General features: G+C 40.8%; 1 protein-coding gene across 4 annotated transcripts; it reads left to right on the top strand.

The window, feature by feature from the left end:
* Positions 1–211: 211 nt before the first annotated feature.
* On the top strand, positions 212–15,750 carry LOC103135876 (electrogenic sodium bicarbonate cotransporter 1-like). 4 transcript variants are annotated; one of them, XM_016669805.1, is made up of 19 exons: positions 226–465; positions 565–652; positions 2,064–2,218; positions 2,797–2,922; positions 3,398–3,572; positions 4,479–4,612; positions 5,980–6,242; positions 6,506–6,558; positions 6,679–6,864; positions 7,447–7,560; positions 8,715–8,876; positions 10,458–10,636; positions 10,927–10,999; positions 11,478–11,546; positions 12,412–12,585; positions 13,136–13,300; positions 13,423–13,516; positions 13,811–13,882; positions 14,601–14,690. In XM_016669805.1, the coding sequence occupies exons 1-18, from the start codon at positions 323–325 to the stop codon at positions 13,852–13,854; spliced, it is 2,397 nt and encodes a 798-aa protein (XP_016525291.1). In that variant the 5' UTR covers positions 226–322; the 3' UTR covers positions 13,855–13,882; positions 14,601–14,690. The 4 variants fall into 4 exon arrangements, with proteins under 4 accessions (XP_016525292.1, XP_016525290.1, XP_016525291.1 ...); XM_007548844.2 differs by having other exon boundaries at positions 13,811–13,878; positions 14,601–14,684; XM_016669806.1 differs by lacking the exon at positions 13,423–13,516 and having other exon boundaries at positions 212–465.
* Positions 15,751–16,967: the final 1,217 nt, after the last annotated feature.

Genomic DNA, 16,967 nt, shown 5'->3' with positions numbered 1-16,967 from the left:
GCCACGGTTTTCCATGCCATTGTACATTTTAAGCCGTTACGAGGCATGGTGGCGAAAACCGAAATTGTTGCCTTGCACATTACTCTGCAGGTTGTTGCTAGGTAACCAAAGAGTGAGTTAGTTGATGCCACCAATCTAATCATGAGAAGTTAAGCNGTTTTCATAATCTTAAAATGGATATTGGATGAATCCTATGTGCTTCATAAACCATCTTGCAAGCTAAGTATTGATCCTGAGGGTATTCTATGTTATTCCACTGCCTCACACATTCACTCTGTCTTCTCTCTCTCTCTGATTTGTTCCACAGCTGAAGAATAAGTTCATGAAAAAGTTGCCCCGCGATGCCGAGGCATCAAACGTGCTGGTCGGAGAGGTGGACTTCCTGGAAACCCCGTTTGTTGCTTTTGTCCGTCTGCAGCAGGCCGTTATGCTGGGAGCGCTTACTGAAGTCCCCGTGCCCACGAGGTACTCTGCTGTAAAAATCCTCCCGTGACCTACTGATGTCGCACGGAAACATAAATTAAACAAAACAAAACTAAATGAATACTTTCATGTCGTACCTAGATTTATGTTTGTTCTGTTGGGACCTAAAGGAAAGTCCAAGTCTTACCGAGAGATCGGAAGAGCAATCGCTACCCTGATGTCCGACGAGGTAAGTCGATATTGAGAATATGTTTTTTCTTAAAAACTATGGAAGAGATGTCCAGATCAAGATATTTCTTGTCTGCCAATACTAATTTAGTCATTTAAGAATAGACATTTGGTAAATACTAAGACCCAGTTTAGTAATACGCCAAAGGTAAAATAAAAATCAGTGTTTGCTACATGCTCCATTTCACCACCTGGTTTGTATTAGTTTTCTCCTGGTGTCAAATTTAACTGATTCACCAATAATGTTCATAATCTGTACAGTCTGCTGTCATTAATAAATTCCCCTCTTGCTCCTGCTGCAGATGTTTCCATGCTAGGCTAACGGTTGTTTTATAGTGTCACACTTTGATCATCGTCTCGTATTGTAAAGCAGTTCCAGGTGATCGTTTGTGGAAAACGGTTTAAAAAGTTGGTTTCTTGCTTCGTAAAGTTTACCTTATTTTCGCTTCGTACGTCTTAAACTTTAACGACCAGAGTTTCCGCTGCTTTCTGTGCAACCTTCTGAACATGGAGCACGTGACGAACCACGGAAAGGCAGAAAGCCACAGCAGCCAGTAAAGCATCTCTCTGCCCCGTTAACGTTATTGTAAAGGCCGAACACTAGGTTTGTTTTGGAAAACTCAGATTTGTTGGATCAGTAAAATGATGCGGTTAGACTATCTGGCACCCTGGCAAGCAGTGCAAAGGAACAAACAGGTTGTGATTTTATAAAATTGGCCACGTAGCTTGTTTTCTACCAATAAGGAAACAGTCCTGCTGTCGGCCAACTTCTAGCTGAAATTATAAGCAAAACGATTGGAGTAAAGCATTTCTTCAATCTTCCTGCTTGGTGTCTTTCGTACACCTGCCACAGTATTTGTCAGAAAGATCGACGCCTTCAGCATTTTTAATACTGGGAGCACGTGGCCTGCATTTTTCCCACAGGCCTCAGCTCTCCCGTTCACATGCTCTCTGTTGATATAGTAGTTTTAGGAAGAGTTTGCTCTGGGTTTCCTCAAGTTAAACTTTACCCCCTCAGCTCCCACCAGAACGGTGGTGTCGCAGGTTTATCAGATGTTTGAAGTATTTTTGACTCGCTGCCTGACGTGTTGTTTAGTGGTAGTACTATACACACTGGGAGGCTCGGTGCTGGCGTAAACCCGTATGTGTGTGTGCATTGGGAAACATCTGCATAGCGGTGATTTTTAGGTGCCATAAATTACAGTCAGTGACGTGCTGTACCCTTCGCTCAGGGAAAACAAAGCTATTAGGAAATACTTTTTTTCCACTCAGTTGTTGAAGTTGCAGATTTTATTTGTTTATTTATTTTTTCTGTTTGTTTCTGTTTCCAGGCACTGGATTGCAAAAAGAAAAAAGAAAAGCACACGTTCATTTCTTAAATGGTAATCGGTCGGTTTTTGTTTCAATCAAAGGTGTTTCACGACATCGCCTACAAAGCGAAAGGCAGGAAGGACCTGCTGGCTGGAATCGATGAGTTCCTGGACGAAGTGATCGTCCTTCCTCCTGGCGAGTGGGACCCCGACATCAGAATCGAGCCGCCCAAGTCCCTTCCCTCCTCAGACAAAAGGTCTGATCTGATCCGCATTATATTCCAAATTAAAGAAGCTGCCATTCATTTGATTAGCCGCCACGTGACACCTTTTGTTTTAGTTTTGGACGCCTAACTTTGTATTTTCAGATTTTACATTAGCGAATGGAAACATTTGGACGAAGCCTTTAAAGTAAACAAACCGACTCCGCTGTTTGACATGTTGCGTAATGCATACGTTCCCGTCAGAGGCCTCACATCAAACAAAACCAAATAAGACCATGTGGGCGTGTGATCCTCTGAGAGCAGAACATTTAATTAAATATCAAAAGTGAAACAATCTGTTTTGACGTGAATGCCTGAGGATCTTGAGTAATATTCATAAAATCTCTTGTGTTTCCACAAAATGGATCACCGCTTCAAAGTAAAAAAAATATGTCTGCCGGAAGTGAAGAAGAGAGTTTCTTTAATAAGTGCTGGTCGTGAGACTTTGCCACACAACAAAAGACAAATTTATTTTTGCCACGCATCTTTATGCTAAACATTTATTGAATCGTAGGCTCTTTTTTTTTCTTCTTTAATCTGAAGACAATACATTTTTTTGTGTGCTTTTAAAGAAAGAACATGTACGCCGGAGGAGAGGCTCCTCAGATGAACGGGGACACCCCCCACGATACGGGACACGGAGGCGGAGGAGGTGGAGGAGGGCACCAAGTGGGAGAGGAGCTGCAGTGCACAAAAAAGTAATTCGAATTTTTCATACCATTGTGAAATCATTATAAGTGGCGAGACAAGTTCAAATGAGAACGACAGGAGCTGACACCTTAAAAAAAAAAAAAAGAAGCATGGTATGTTTTTGAATTTTCTTGTGGAAAGTTTTTGACAGATGAGTGTATTAGCATCATTTTTTATAATCCTGATTGTCTCCAATTGCTGTCAGGACGACACATGTCTGGTGTCAAATGAAAGTCTTTCAGCCTTTGTCCTCCAGTAAACTTTTCAGTCAGGAACAAGGAACTACAGAACAATGGACGCACTTCACAGCTGAATAACCTTATTGTGTTTCTTTTGTTCAGAACATTCCCCCTCTTATGAAACTGTGACAGAAACGTATCCAGGCCAATCTTTAGCACACCTTGTGCACCTCCAATGTCTTTGATCAAACTGAGCTGTCATGTGAAGCTGAAAAACTCCAACGGCTCTCTCTGTCTTTTTAAGGTTTTGCGGCGGTCTTATCCTGGACGTGAAGCGAAAGCTGCCGTTTTTCGCCAGCGACTTTTACGACGCCCTCCACATTCAGTCTCTGTCTGCCATCCTGTTCATCTATCTGGGCACGGTCACCAACGCAATCACGTTCGGAGGCTTGCTCGGAGACGCTACAGACAACATGCAGGTAGCCTTACTCGTCAAAATGCCTTCGTTTGATTAAGGAAGCGGGGAGGACATGAGGACGATGTATAAAGTTCAGTACCTGGGCGGCCGGATGTTACCTGTTAACTTTAAGTCATTTAAACAATCCCAAGTTTTGACGCAGAGTCAATGGACGCTGACTTGGCATCGGCCGTCAGCTGAGCTCATCGTTCCGTCATCGCTGCTCGTGTTAAACCAATTTTGTCTCTTCAGCTGCTAAGCCATGCTAATTTAAGGCTTAGAAGCTCAAAGTAAATCCATTTGCTGAACCAAACTGCGGATTCCTTTCAGGAATTTCTAACTTATCTATAATACCACGCAGGGTCGGCCGCTGTCATCCACATGCACCTGTTAGGTGACGGCCTGTCTGGCGGGAGCCGTACTTGCGTTGGCCTCTGCTGTGACGGACACATGCAGAGAGCATCGGCCGTGTGCGGGGGATTTGCCAGAGCTGTAAATAACCACAGATCCAGATTACTCAGCCATTGTAGCCACAGCATGGGTGTTAAATGAACCCCCCACCTTCAATCCTGGACTTCATCACTCTTCCACGATCCTGTTTTCTAATTTGGGTAAAGAGGGAATCCCTGCCCTGGGATAGCCTTTCTTAGTCATTGCTTCAGAGCAATGACTGCTGTTCATTGTTCTTCTCAACATTATGTTGTAAACTAATAAACATTTAATGGGCCCACCCCAATTTATGCTATCTCCAAGAAAAACTAAAGTGTCATCTGCATAAGAACAAATTTAGCGTCGACTTGTGACGGTAAAGCTGTACAATACTTGTGATAAAATGTGTTTCTGGTACATTTATAGTCATAATTTGCTTCAATTCTTCTCTGTCACCTCGGTGAAAACAACCTTAACTTGTTTTTGATGTGCGCCGCAGGGAGTGTTGGAAAGTTTCCTCGGTACGGCGCTGTCAGGAGCAGTGTTCTGCCTGCTAGCAGGTCAGCCCCTGACTATCCTCAGTAGTACAGGCCCGGTGCTTGTGTTCGAAAGACTTCTCTTCAATTTCAGCAAGTGAGTACCTCCCAGTGAACCCTAGTCAGTCACAGGATTTCTCCTTTAACTGGATAGTCATCATGCAAACATGATGTAAGGAATAAAGACAAGAGGGAAATTGCGTTGAGAATCCAGAGCAGCAGCTCTATGGTATATGAAACTATCAACACGTAGAGCACGGATGTTTCTTTTTTTTTTTTTTTTTAGATTGCTGCAAGTGGGCCGATATTTCCTGCTGTAAATCTCTTGGCACTTATAGATTGTTTGCAGAACGGTTTGACTGTTAGCTTCCTGTTCTGATTGATTAGACAAGAACAGCGTTAAACCTTCTTATTTAGAACACGATGTTGGGCACACTGCAAAAAAACAACAAAAAAACATAAATAAACACTGGTTCCTGTAATAACGCTGAACTCAGCAGCGTTATTACGATGAGTGATCTTTCCTCACGCGATGATAAAAAATTGTACGTACAGAATCATTTCACAATCGTACAGAATCATTTCACAATCACCAAAGGCTGTGCAATGCCGACGTGTCTCTCTTGGCTCTGCTTTAAGCCCCTCAGTCGGTCTTCTAGCATTACCAGACAACATGCTGACTCTGTTCCGTTATCAATAATTCACTCTCATTTATTTTTGTGCTGTGAGTGGAGAATGTTGTGGGTGTCTGTGCCCTGCAAGCGGTTCCAGCGTTGGTAGCAGCTGCTAGGCTGCACACAAGCGTTTCTTGCCCTGCGCCACAGATGCTAAATAGATAAAAGCGTGTGGTGCAGTTGCATGTGGAGCCCTTTAATTTAGGGTTTTGCTTTCTCCATCGAAGAGCTGTCATGGGCCTGGCACGACATTATCATAATAACATGGTACTTAACCATGAAGGTATTTACACAAATATATTTAACAAAAATGTTAATTACTTTTATTTAAAACAGAAAAGTAGCAGTTATTTCTACTGCTGCTTAAATAATATGACATCAGCTACAACAGGTGCATCTAAAATCTTTGACTTGGAAATAGATGTTATTAATAGAATAGATGTTATTAATAGAATAGATCTTAGTAATAGAATAGATCTTATTAATAAAATTGCGTCTGTCAAAAGCAGGACATTGAGGAAGGTTGGAGATTATTTCAAAACTTCTAAAGTTGTAACCCAAGCCCAAGAAGCTAACACTAGCTTGTTAGTCAGCTAACATTAGCTTGTCTGCTGCAGCTAATGCTGCGTGGAGTTTGCTTAAAAAGAATATTGTATTGTATCACAAAAGCTTTTGTTCACTGAGTTTGTGTTAAAAATCTGAATTCTCAGAGGCGTAGCGGTCTCTTTAAGTTGCCACTTTCACTGAAACTACTTTGTTTTTTGTCTCCCCCCCCCTCATCCGCACTCAGAGACAATGGTTTCGACTACCTCGAGTTTCGGCTGTGGATCGGCCTGTGGTCTGGTTTGTTCTGCTTGGTGCTGGTTGCCACCGATGCAAGCTTCCTGGTGCAGTACTTCACACGCTTCACAGAGGAAGGCTTCTCTGCGCTTATCAGCTTCATCTTCATCTATGACGCATTCAAGAAGATGATAAAGCTGGCTCACCACAACCCCATCAACTCGGAGTTTGATCACAACCTCATCACTCAGTACGACTGCCGCTGCGTAGCGGGTACGTATCCCGCAGCTTGACAGTCCAAACCCGGTCACCGTGGTGCTGATTGATGTTGCTGAATTTGTCATGGTGTCGGGACTTGTGTGTTATTTACACGTCTGCGTTGGAAATAACAAATGACACCCCTGCTGACTTTCCCATCCTCTACAACAGATTTAAACTGACAAAGAGCGATTCAGCCGACATCAAAAGCATTCCCGCTTCACTGATTAGATATCATTGTTCCTTTTTTCTTTTTTTTCTTTTTTTTTTCCTTCTAGGTAATTCATCAACACTCCTTGATACTTCTGCCTGGACAAACCGTACCGATCTGGTATGTGGTGTCCTTGTCCTCTAAAAACACAAAATTGAACGGTGTTAACAGCCTGGATTCAGGGATCGGTTTTTCAAACTTTTTCTCACCCAACTCTTTGTTTACTCCCGGCCTCTCCAGCAGGAGAACGCCACCTGGGCGTCCCTGACCCAGCATCAGTGTAAGGAGTTCGGAGGGCTGCTGGTCGGAAAGGCCTGTGACTATGTGCCTGACATTACCCTGATGTCCTTCATCCTGTTCCTTGGGACCTACACCTGCTCCATGGCTCTGAAGAAGTTCAAGACGAGTAGATTCTTCCCCACAACAGTGAGTGATGAACAATAGCTCATCTTTGACTGAGCTAAAGAACGGGCAAAGCTTTCGGTCTGTAATTCTGCAAACTGGTAGAGATACAGAAGAATTTCAGCTGTATTGGCAGCTAAAGGCTCTGCAGACTATCGACTCTAGGGGGTGCTATACCACTGGAAGCTGTGCTTCTGACATTTTTGATTGTACAACACCAGGCCCAAAATCGGGGTGTCTCTGAACCTTCAGAGACGCATAAAGACAGTTACAAAGTCGGCCTTCTATCACCTGAAGAACATTTCTAGGATCAAAGGACGAAAGTCCAAGCAAGATCTAGAAACTTATCCGTGTGTTTGTCTTTTGTCTACGCTGCATCCCCAGAAGCAAACATGGAGAAGCAGCATTCAGCTTTTATGCACCACAAATCCACAACAAACTTCCAGAAAACTGCAAAGATGCCAAAACACCTAGTTCTTTTTTTAAATCGAGACCAAAAACCCAGTGGTTTAGATTTATCTTTGATTAGTAATAGGTGGAACATTTTCAGCTATTTTTTTCCCCTTAAAATAAATTCTCTAACCTAGAGTGATGTCCCCTGTCCAGGTGAGGAAGCTCATCAGTGACTTTGCCATCATCTTGACCATTCTTCTCTTCTGTGGCATTGACGCCTTGGTCGGTGTGGACACTCCGAAGCTCATAGTGCCTAGTGAATTTAAGGTAATCGCTACACATTTCATATACACATAGATGCATGGTTTTCAATGTGGGCTTGACACCTTGGTGCTGGATATGCTTTAGACCAGGGTTGTCCAAACATTTTGACACACGGGCCAAAATCGTCGACTCAAAACGACTTGAAGGCCAAAAAATATTCTTATCAACTCAACAATAAACTAAGCATGTGATTTTTTTTTAGTTAAATAAATAAAGTAGTCAGATTTGTTGTTGGGAAGGGGTGTGGATATTATTATTGCTACGAAAAAAGTTGTTTTGCAAATTTTCAAACTGGAAAAACTATAACCTTTAGTCATTTCTGAGCCATAAAATCAATATGCAGTTTATTTGAAAACTCTTGCTGTTTTAATCCATGTTAAATACATTAATTAGAAGCAGATTTGGATGCATCAAACTCAGCTTTTGAGTAAAAATGAATGGATGTGGTGCTTGCTTGCAAGAGAATGCAAAGAGCGTGGTCATTCAAAGACCAGTGATTGTTTTATTGCCAACATTTTTTTTTATTGTGAGAAAATCTGATAATTTTGCCCCAACTAAAAATGGAATAGTCTCCTTTTACATCCGACACCTGTGGTGGGTTGGCCAAACATGCCGTTCTTGAACTGAAGTCAGTTTGGGGGCCTCACACGGGCCCCCGGGACGCTGGACGCCCCCTCCACCTTAGACAAAGGCCGGTGCTGTGGTGAGCAGAGTGCTGTTTCCTTAGATTACACCGTTAATGATCCATGTTTCTGCAAGAAAGCCTCCCTAATTCCTTAAAGTCCCCTGCTCAATGCGCTCTTTGTAGTTTGCTCAGTTGGACACATATTACCTTGAAACTAAGACACAGGCATGCTTGGAAATTTCTGAGCTCAAATGTTGGACGGCTGGCTGGCAGGCCTCCCTTTCGGTGGAGGAGTGGGCAAAAGGTGATTACAGGTGATGTGAGAACTGACGCTCTTCTCGTTGCGAGCACAGAGACGGCTTTCTTTGCCCGTATTAATGCGCAAGTAATCGAAACCTACGGAGAGTTTGGGTACCTGCTACCTTAATTTCATGCTTCGGATGTTAGCCATGTTCTTGCATGTGGATTGTCCAGCAGAAGTATTGACCATTACAACTAACGCTTTTTTTCCTCTTTATTTTTCTTTATTCAGCCCACAAGTCCAGCACGGGGCTGGTTTATTCCTCCTTTTGGAGGAAACCCCTGGTGGGTGTACCTGGCAGCTGCACTTCCTGCCCTCTTGGTCACGATTCTGATCTTCATGGATCAGCAGATCACTGCAGTGATTGTGAACAGGAAAGAACACAAGCTAAAGGTAGGCAGTTCACCTGAACATTGTTAAATGTACGAAGAAGATCTTTATGTCTGTCGTACATCAGTAATCACATTTTGTTTTTAAGGAAAATTGAACATTTTGACCTTGTAAAGTACTCCAGTGACAAAAGGTTCATTTTTGAACCACCAACTTAAAAATATTCTGGAGCTGTATATGATAACCACTTTTAAATTACATTGAAAAAAAGATGGTGAAGACAAAGAGCTCAATAATAAATGAGGCGTTTAAGTACATGGGGGAGAAATGACTCTTTTTTTAAATTTAAGCTAGTTTTCATTCATTCACAAAGGTGGGTAGTGTAGAGAATAAAATCATTAAGTTCTGGCTCATTATAGTCTCTTGTGCTCCCTGATTCAATGATTCCATTCGTGGAAACAAAAGCCACACAGAGATGACAGTCAACGCTCCACGTCATACATTTTCAGAGTTTATTCTTACATTTAAAAGTGTAACATGACATCAACAACACAGACACTTCAAAGACGTCTTTGGAGAGTTGCAAAAGCAAATCTGGTTTGTTCCTCACGTGCACAAACTTTTATGGTAAAGACGTATTCTTCTCTTTAATTTATTCAAATAAGGCGTATCTTTGCTCATCCAACCAGGAGCCGTCTCGGACCCTCTTAAAAGTTAGAAACTCCCTACAATTTGTTTTCAAGATCGAACATCAGTTGTCCCTTTATCTAAACAAAGTGGAAGTGGAGCTTCTCCTCCATTGGCCTGAACTCATGTTGTTTTATGGCTCATCGCAGATCAGTGTGAAAGCTGGACCTTCTCCTGATTCTTTCCCACACAGACAAAAGGGCAGATCAAAAGATTCAGCAGGCAATCTGCTATAGCTACAGGTAACATAAACATTAGTCCAAAAACTATATTTAGGCTATGTCAATCAAGACATGTTGTTAAGTTTTAAAACTAGCATATTTTAAATGTATTTTCTTAACAGTATATACAATACAACACAAAAATATTCACAGCTGTTTAAGCTTTTTCCTTAAGTTATGTGAAAGGCCAACTCATTTAGTCAGTAGTGCCAGGCGTTTCACATTTTTACTCAAGTAAAAGTAAAAAGTAGTCCTCGGATTTAAAAAAAAAAAAAAAGGTCTTTGGTTAAAAGGCAACTTGAGTACCGAGTAACTGATCAAAACTTCGATCACTTAATATTTTTTAAAAAATGACATCATTAGATAAACCAAAACCTAAAGTTATGTGGAAATGTTGGTATTTTAAAGACCAAAATGAAAATAATTCCTACAAATAACATAACTACAAAACAACCAAGTCCATCAAAAGAACAAATTTTTTTCCCAAAAAAATTTTTTTTTCAATATAAAACATACAATGCAGGTGTGTGAATCTTTGGTTAAAATAAGCTTGTTTTGAATTCAACGAAGTCCCTCGTAGTGGGCCGAGTATCCAGAAATCTCTGTAGTAACAGTAGCGATCCTTCATTATTCAAGTAAAATTAAAAAATACATCATAGTAAAAACTTGCATCTACTCCAGTAGATGCAACCATCACAACCCTATCAAACCCGTTGTCTTCTCTGTTCGTGCTCAGAAAGGGGCCGGTTATCACCTGGACCTGTTCTGGGTGGCCGTCCTGATGATTCTCTGCTCCTTCATGGGGTTGCCATGGTATGTAGCTGCTACCGTCATCTCCATCGCCCACATCGACTCTCTGAAAATGGAGACCCAGACCTCCGCCCCTGGAGAGCAGCCCAAGTTCCTGGGCGTCAGGTGAGTGGTTGCTTCATTTTTATATATTTCTTCTATCATATTTACGGCCCTTTTTTTTCACGTGTTTTCAAGTATTGGTGAGAAGTTCTGATCAGTTTCCATGACGTCGTCGTCGATCTCTATAGCTGACGACAGAAATTTCCATAACATCGTTTTTAATGAACTTTTACCCCCTTTTATGTGCTTAGAACCCATCATAAAGCTTCAGAAGTCAGAGTCCTTGCATGTGAAAACTTTCAGGCTTTACAAATGACGCTGATTTTCCTATTTCTTCCCCCCCCTCCATCCAGGGAACAAAGAGTCACTGGCATCTTTGTGTTCCTCCTGACAGGACTCTCCGTCTTCATGGCTCCTATCCTGAAGGTATTCCGTCCAGCTCCTAATTCCTCCATGGAAACGCGGATTACAGTCCGTCCCTTTTGGACAAGCTCTCGTCACTTGTCTTTATTTTTTAAAAATCATTTAAAATCTTCCGCTCATCCGATTAGAAGCCCCCGTACCTGAACTAATTCGATGTGAAATTCATCAGGACTTTAAGCTCCAGTTGGAGAACAGTGTAGAGTTTCCATTCCCTCATTAAGCTGGGAAAGAACCTGAGCGGAGGCTGTTGTTGGAGCTGCTGCGCCCCCTGGTGGCCATTTATTTTCCAGGCGTGGAAAAGTAGTTTTCCCTCAAACTGTTGTCTAATCTGTTATCTGTGAGCTACTTTCTACTTTAAACTAGCTGGAGCTTTAACACACAAAACTATTCTATTTTCTTATTTATAATTTAACTTTAGCTGCTGATACTACATTCATCTGCATGTATAAAACGGATATCGTTTTTGCTTTGTTGTCTGCAGTTCATCCCGATGCCTGTTCTCTATGGTGTGTTCCTCTATATGGGCGTGGCGTCTCTCAATGGTGTCCAGGTGAGTTGCTCCACTCTAACTAGCATTGGTACTTAGCTTATACTTTACAGTGCCTTTTTCATAGCCCTCTGTGCGTCTCACATTTGGTGTTGCAATAATAAACTTCACAGTTGCTCGTTTTGTGCAGCAAACCATCAGGAAGTGGATAATTGTGAACTTTTCTTTTTGTTACAAAAAAAAAGAATTGTCTAAGGAGGAAACTGTGCATTTGAATTAAATACAAAATAAATTTGTGTGCCAGGATGGGCTGAACACAAACGCACAAATCCACACTTTTCAGAATATTGTTAGTATTTACAAAAACTCAAATCATTTTCTTTTCACAGTTATGCAAATACTCTGTTTTGGGCTGTCTCATACATTTTCCCGCCCTCCAAAAAGGTTTCCATTTACATTCAGTGTAGTTGCAACAGCAAAGAGGAGTTAATATTAGTATTGGTAGGCACTAGGTATTGTCATAGCAACAAATGTACATAACCTGAAGAGAGCCAAACTATTGAATGAGTAACTGTAACTATAAACCTTAATTGTATATTCTTGGCATATAAATACTGTTGTACCTTCAGTATCACCTGTTCTTGTGTAGATTCTGGTCCATCAGTGTTTAAATCACTGATCAAAAGTTGGGTATTCCTGCCAGAATTGAAACCAAACAGCTGAACAGAGATTCGTGACGGGCTGGCCCTCCTTTTGTAAAACGACAGGCTTGTTCTCTGTTGCTTTTTACTTCCAGTAAAACCAGTTAAGAACCAGTTCTCAGGCGCCAGCCTTTCTCTGAACGCTTTTGTGGAAAAAACCCCACAACAGAAGTACTGATTTCTTTTCATTTCACTTTTTTCATCTCATTGTCTGAAAACCCCGACAGTTCATGGACCGTCTGCAGCTGCTCCTCATGCCAGCCAAGCACCAGCCAGACCTTATCTACCTGCGCCATGTCCCCCAGAGACGCATCCACCTCTTCACCTTCATCCAGGTCCTGTGCTTGGCTCTGCTCTGGATCCTCAAGTCCACCGTGGCCGCCATCATTTTCCCCGTCATGGTGAGGATCGCCTGACGTGTAGCCGAGTGAAAAATGAAGCGCAAAGGACAGGGCCGGACCGCGTGTCTGAAAAAACGTACCACGAGAAAAACGTCCGCTGGCATCGATTAAATGTCAATATCATTGATTGTTTATTATTTTTTGTTTTAAATATCTGAAATACTACCAAACTGGTAGCGTGACCTTTCCTGTTTTAGCCACGGTTTTCCATGCCATTGTACATTTTAAGCCGTTACGAGGCATGGTGGCGAAAACCGAAATTGTTGCCTTGCACATTACTCTGCAGGTTGTTGCTAGGTAACCAAAGAGTGAGTTAGTTGATGCCACCAATCTAATCATGAGAAGTTAAGCCGCTAAAGCCTTTCCTCTGCCTACAACTTCAGAAATGCTGCGCAGTTCTGAATAGGACTTCAGCAAATATCCTATACATTGAATATTCCATAAGATGTATATATCGACCGATACTGACTTATCGCGATACGTATTGCTACGGATTGATAAATTCTCCAACCTTCTGTTGAGAATGATTTCCCTGCGCTTCCGTTCGCAGATTTTGGCGTTGGTTGCCGTACGAAAGGCCATGGACTACGTGTTCTCCCAGCACGACCTCAGCTACCTGGACGACGTGATCCCGGAGAAGGACAAGAAAAAGAAGGAGGACGAGAAGAAGAAGAAAAACAAGAAGAAGGGAAGCATCGACAGTGAAATTGACTACGTAAGTAGCCGTCGGCGGGACAAATGAGAGACAAATGGCACTTTTTCTCGACTCCACTGTTGATGTGACGTGTCAGAAAGTAGCTCTCCAGTGGTTAATGTTGTCCCTCCGTCCTCCCACAGTCCGACTACCCCTTCCATGAAAATATCCCCTCTATAAAAATCTCTATGGAGATGATGGAACAGGAGCCCATGTTGGGGGATAAATCTTTGGATAGTGAGTACTACTGGCCAGGGTTTGCTTCGCTCCCGCTAAGAGAGCTGCTCAGACTTTGCTTCTCGAAGCTTCTTCTCCTGCCGCGCTCACCCTTTAGCTCTGACTCTGGCTTCCTGCCCAGCTCAATCCGTTAGCGGATAGGTTCATATTGGAACCCTAAGAAAATAATAATAAAAAAAATAAAGCTTTGCACTGCTTGCTTCCTTTCTTTTTCCTTCTCCAGTTTTTGCTTCTGCAGCCTAACTTGAAATTAAGGATTTTGACAAAACATTTTTGCTGTTTCCCCCCCCTCAGGAGATTCACCGCAAACTTTCCTTAACCCCCATTCACCGTGCTGAACACTACTTTGGCTCCCCCACTGTGTAAGTGAGTACCATCCTCCTTTTGCACAGCTGTCCTATAATTTTTTTACAATTATAAAAAAGATTCACTTGTAATTAGAACCTCTAAGTTAACAAAGGTAGGGTCATAACCAGCGTTTCCTTTAGTTATCGATTAATCTACCTAACATTTATTCTGACGATTAATCGATTAATCGAATAAGTAAAATGGTAGATTCTTCAGATTTTTTATTTAAGATGTTTTTTCATGCAATATTAGAAATACATTAAAATTCAATTTCGTTTTTAAAATAAGAAAATATTTTTATTACGAAAAATGTGTCTAATGCTAAAACTAATGTATTTCTAACATCAACATGTGAAAAGCTTTTTTTTAGTGTGTATACTCCAGTTAACGATTAATCTATTACTAAGTTGACGATTATTTCAACAACTGATTAATCACGATTAATCTGATTAGTCGTTTCAACCCTAAACAAACGTTTGCAAAAGTATCAGTACAGACTCCCAATTCAGCTCAGTTTTGACTGGACTCAAAAATTGCACAAGAGTTTATTGAGACGTGGCAGAGTAATCAGGGCTGAATCCAGCAGCTAACTAGAGATTTTTTGTAGATAAATATGTTTTATTTGAGATGAAATAAAACACATTGAGGTTTATGGTTGCAAAATGCGACAAAATCTGAGGCGACGTGAAGGCGGCGAGACGCTTCATGTCACTTTATTTTTGTGTCTTTCTCTCAGTTTTGGCTGCGGTTCACACGGCTCACCTCGGATTCGGATCGACCGGGAGGATAACGGCTTCCTCGGCAGGAAGAGCTCTGAAACTGAACTGTGAAAGAAATCTGTACACAAACAGCACAACACTGCAAACGTCCTCTTATTTTATTTGAACTTTTATTTTATTACCACAGTGCCGATCCGTAGCGGTTATTTCTACGACAATTCACACGAGGATTTCAATCCAAATAGCTGGAAGTATTTCATCTTAACACTTTTGGTGGTACTGAGTTTTCAGCGTCGTCGGCTGAAAAACAAGCAGAACGTCACCTGACTTCACTTTTGAAAGTATGTATTATTAATTAATTTATTAAACATAACGTCTGTAGACATCAACAGAGGTCCTGGAAGCAATAGCAATTATATGATTTGCTTAAGTCAATTACTCTGTACATACCAATACCCAAAGCTTTAAATTTTTTTTATTGTTATTATTATGAAACACTTGCATGCAAGTTTCTTTTCTTAGAAAGAAATCTTCACCTGAACGTCACTGGGATCCACGTCTTCCTTTTACATGTTGCGAACAAAACGGCCTACACAAAGTCATCTATGCAAAAGCCACAGGCCGACTTGTACACATTTTAACGGATTTGTTCCAACAAATTCAAAAACAAACCAAAAAAATAGCAGCTTCGTCTCAGTATCAACGCAGGTTTCATCTTCATTTTTTTTCCCCAGCCTCATTTTCCTTTTTCTGTATATTTATTGTTGTATTTAAACTCACAGTAAAGTAGCTTGCTGGTTGGATTTTATGAAAGAGATGGAAAGAGTTTTTTTTTCACCTTGTCTTCTCGGTGGTCTGCGTCCACTCAGCTGTCGTTTCCCTGTTTACAGAGTCCAGGATGTTTGAAACCCTCACGTAGCTCTACCTCTTCTTCTCTTTAGGTGCCAGACATGTTTGTTTTTTTGTTTTTTTAATGATTGAAATGCGTCTATTGTGCAATGATTTCTGATCAAACACTAATCTGATTTATTCCGTATCCCCTCAATTTGGCGCTGTATAAATGTCAGATTCATTTAGCGACATATTATTACTGTTATTATTGTTTTTTTATCATTGTAAAGAGTGAAATAGCAGATATGTGAAAGGGTAAATCCACCTGATTTAAAACAAAAAACAACAACATAGTACTTTGATGTTTGCATTTGAACAACTGAACATGGCATTAATATTAATATAAGGCAACTCGTTTTTTTGATGATATTTCAAACACTGAAGTCGAGGAGAAAAAAAGGATTCAGCTCATCTCATGACTTCAGTGTGCTGCTGGCGCGCGAGACAATCGATTCTTTTATTAGGTAGCTTTTATTTTACAATGTGATCTTATACAGAGGCTGATGATTTGATTAATATTTAATCTTTAAATACTTTTTAGGTTGTAGTCTTTTTTTTTTTTTAATAATGCAAATCTAAATTCAGACCGGTTATTGCTTCATTGTCTTTTGGTGTAAAAAGTCAGAAAAGATGCATACAGTGCTGCAAAAATGTGTTTGCCTACTTACAGATTTTCTTTTTTTCTACATTTTTGCTTTTTGCCCACATAAAAATGTGAAAGACCATCTAATGAAATACACAAAGAAAATGTAGGTGAGCAAAACCAGCAATCTTCTCTTTTTTTTTTCTTTCTTCATTTATTGGAGAAAAACCTGTACAAATCAGGCCAGCATTATGTGGAAATAATCGATCCCATTGAAATTCCTTGACGTCTTAATGCAAAGTCTGGACTTCCACTGGGTGAGTGCTTCAGATGTTCGCTGTCCTGCTGCATAACCCAACTTTATTTGACCTGACGGTCACAAACTGATGAGCAGAATTTCTGGTTTTGTGAATTACTAAACGCTGTTCAGATCTTGAAGTTGCATTTTCCTTTCTTTTCTTTTTTTTTTTTAAATGCTCTTAACAGCAGAAATATCTTCTAAGTTCCCCTTTTGTTTCTTTCAGTCACAGAATATTTTCCTAAAAGCCTTAGGGATGAACAAAATATAATTTTTGGAAAAAATGTGATGTTGCCCTTTTTTGGGTTTTTGGGTTGTTTTTTGCCAGTAAATTCTCCCATGGTGGCTGTTTTGATCCAATCTCTTGTTTTTAAGTCAAGAACCCTGAGGCTTAATTGAGGCCTGTGATAATTTAGGACTTGTTCTGTTTTTTTCCCCTCACTTATTTGCTGAATTTTTAACAAACTGGAGTATTAAAAATGCATCCAAATCGCAGCTAATTCACCCTTTTCACATGGGGTTGGTTCCTCTTAAAACTAGATTGATGATCTGAAACATGCGACTGAAAAGCCAAAACAAAAGAAAAACCTAATTTTGAACAAATGCTTGTCG

The sequence above is a fragment of the Poecilia formosa genome, unplaced genomic scaffold (genome assembly GCF_000485575.1).
Source record: "Poecilia formosa unplaced genomic scaffold, Poecilia_formosa-5.1.2 Scaffold28, whole genome shotgun sequence".
NCBI classification, from domain to species: Eukaryota; Metazoa; Chordata; class Actinopteri; order Cyprinodontiformes; family Poeciliidae; genus Poecilia; species Poecilia formosa.
Note: the sequence above shows the minus strand (reverse complement) of the source record. Positions and strands in the feature narration are given on the sequence as shown.

Coding starts and splice junctions, on each gene's coding strand:
- LOC103135876 (XM_016669804.1), top strand. CDS start 323: ATGAAAAAGTTGCCCCGCGATGCCGAGGCATCAAACGTGCTGGTCGGA. Junction 466..564: donor GAAGTCCCCGTGCCCACGAG/GTACTCTGCTGT, acceptor TGTCGTACCTAG/ATTTATGTTTGTTCTGTTGG. Junction 11,547..12,411: donor CGTCTCTCAATGGTGTCCAG/GTGAGTTGCTCC, acceptor AAACCCCGACAG/TTCATGGACCGTCTGCAGCT.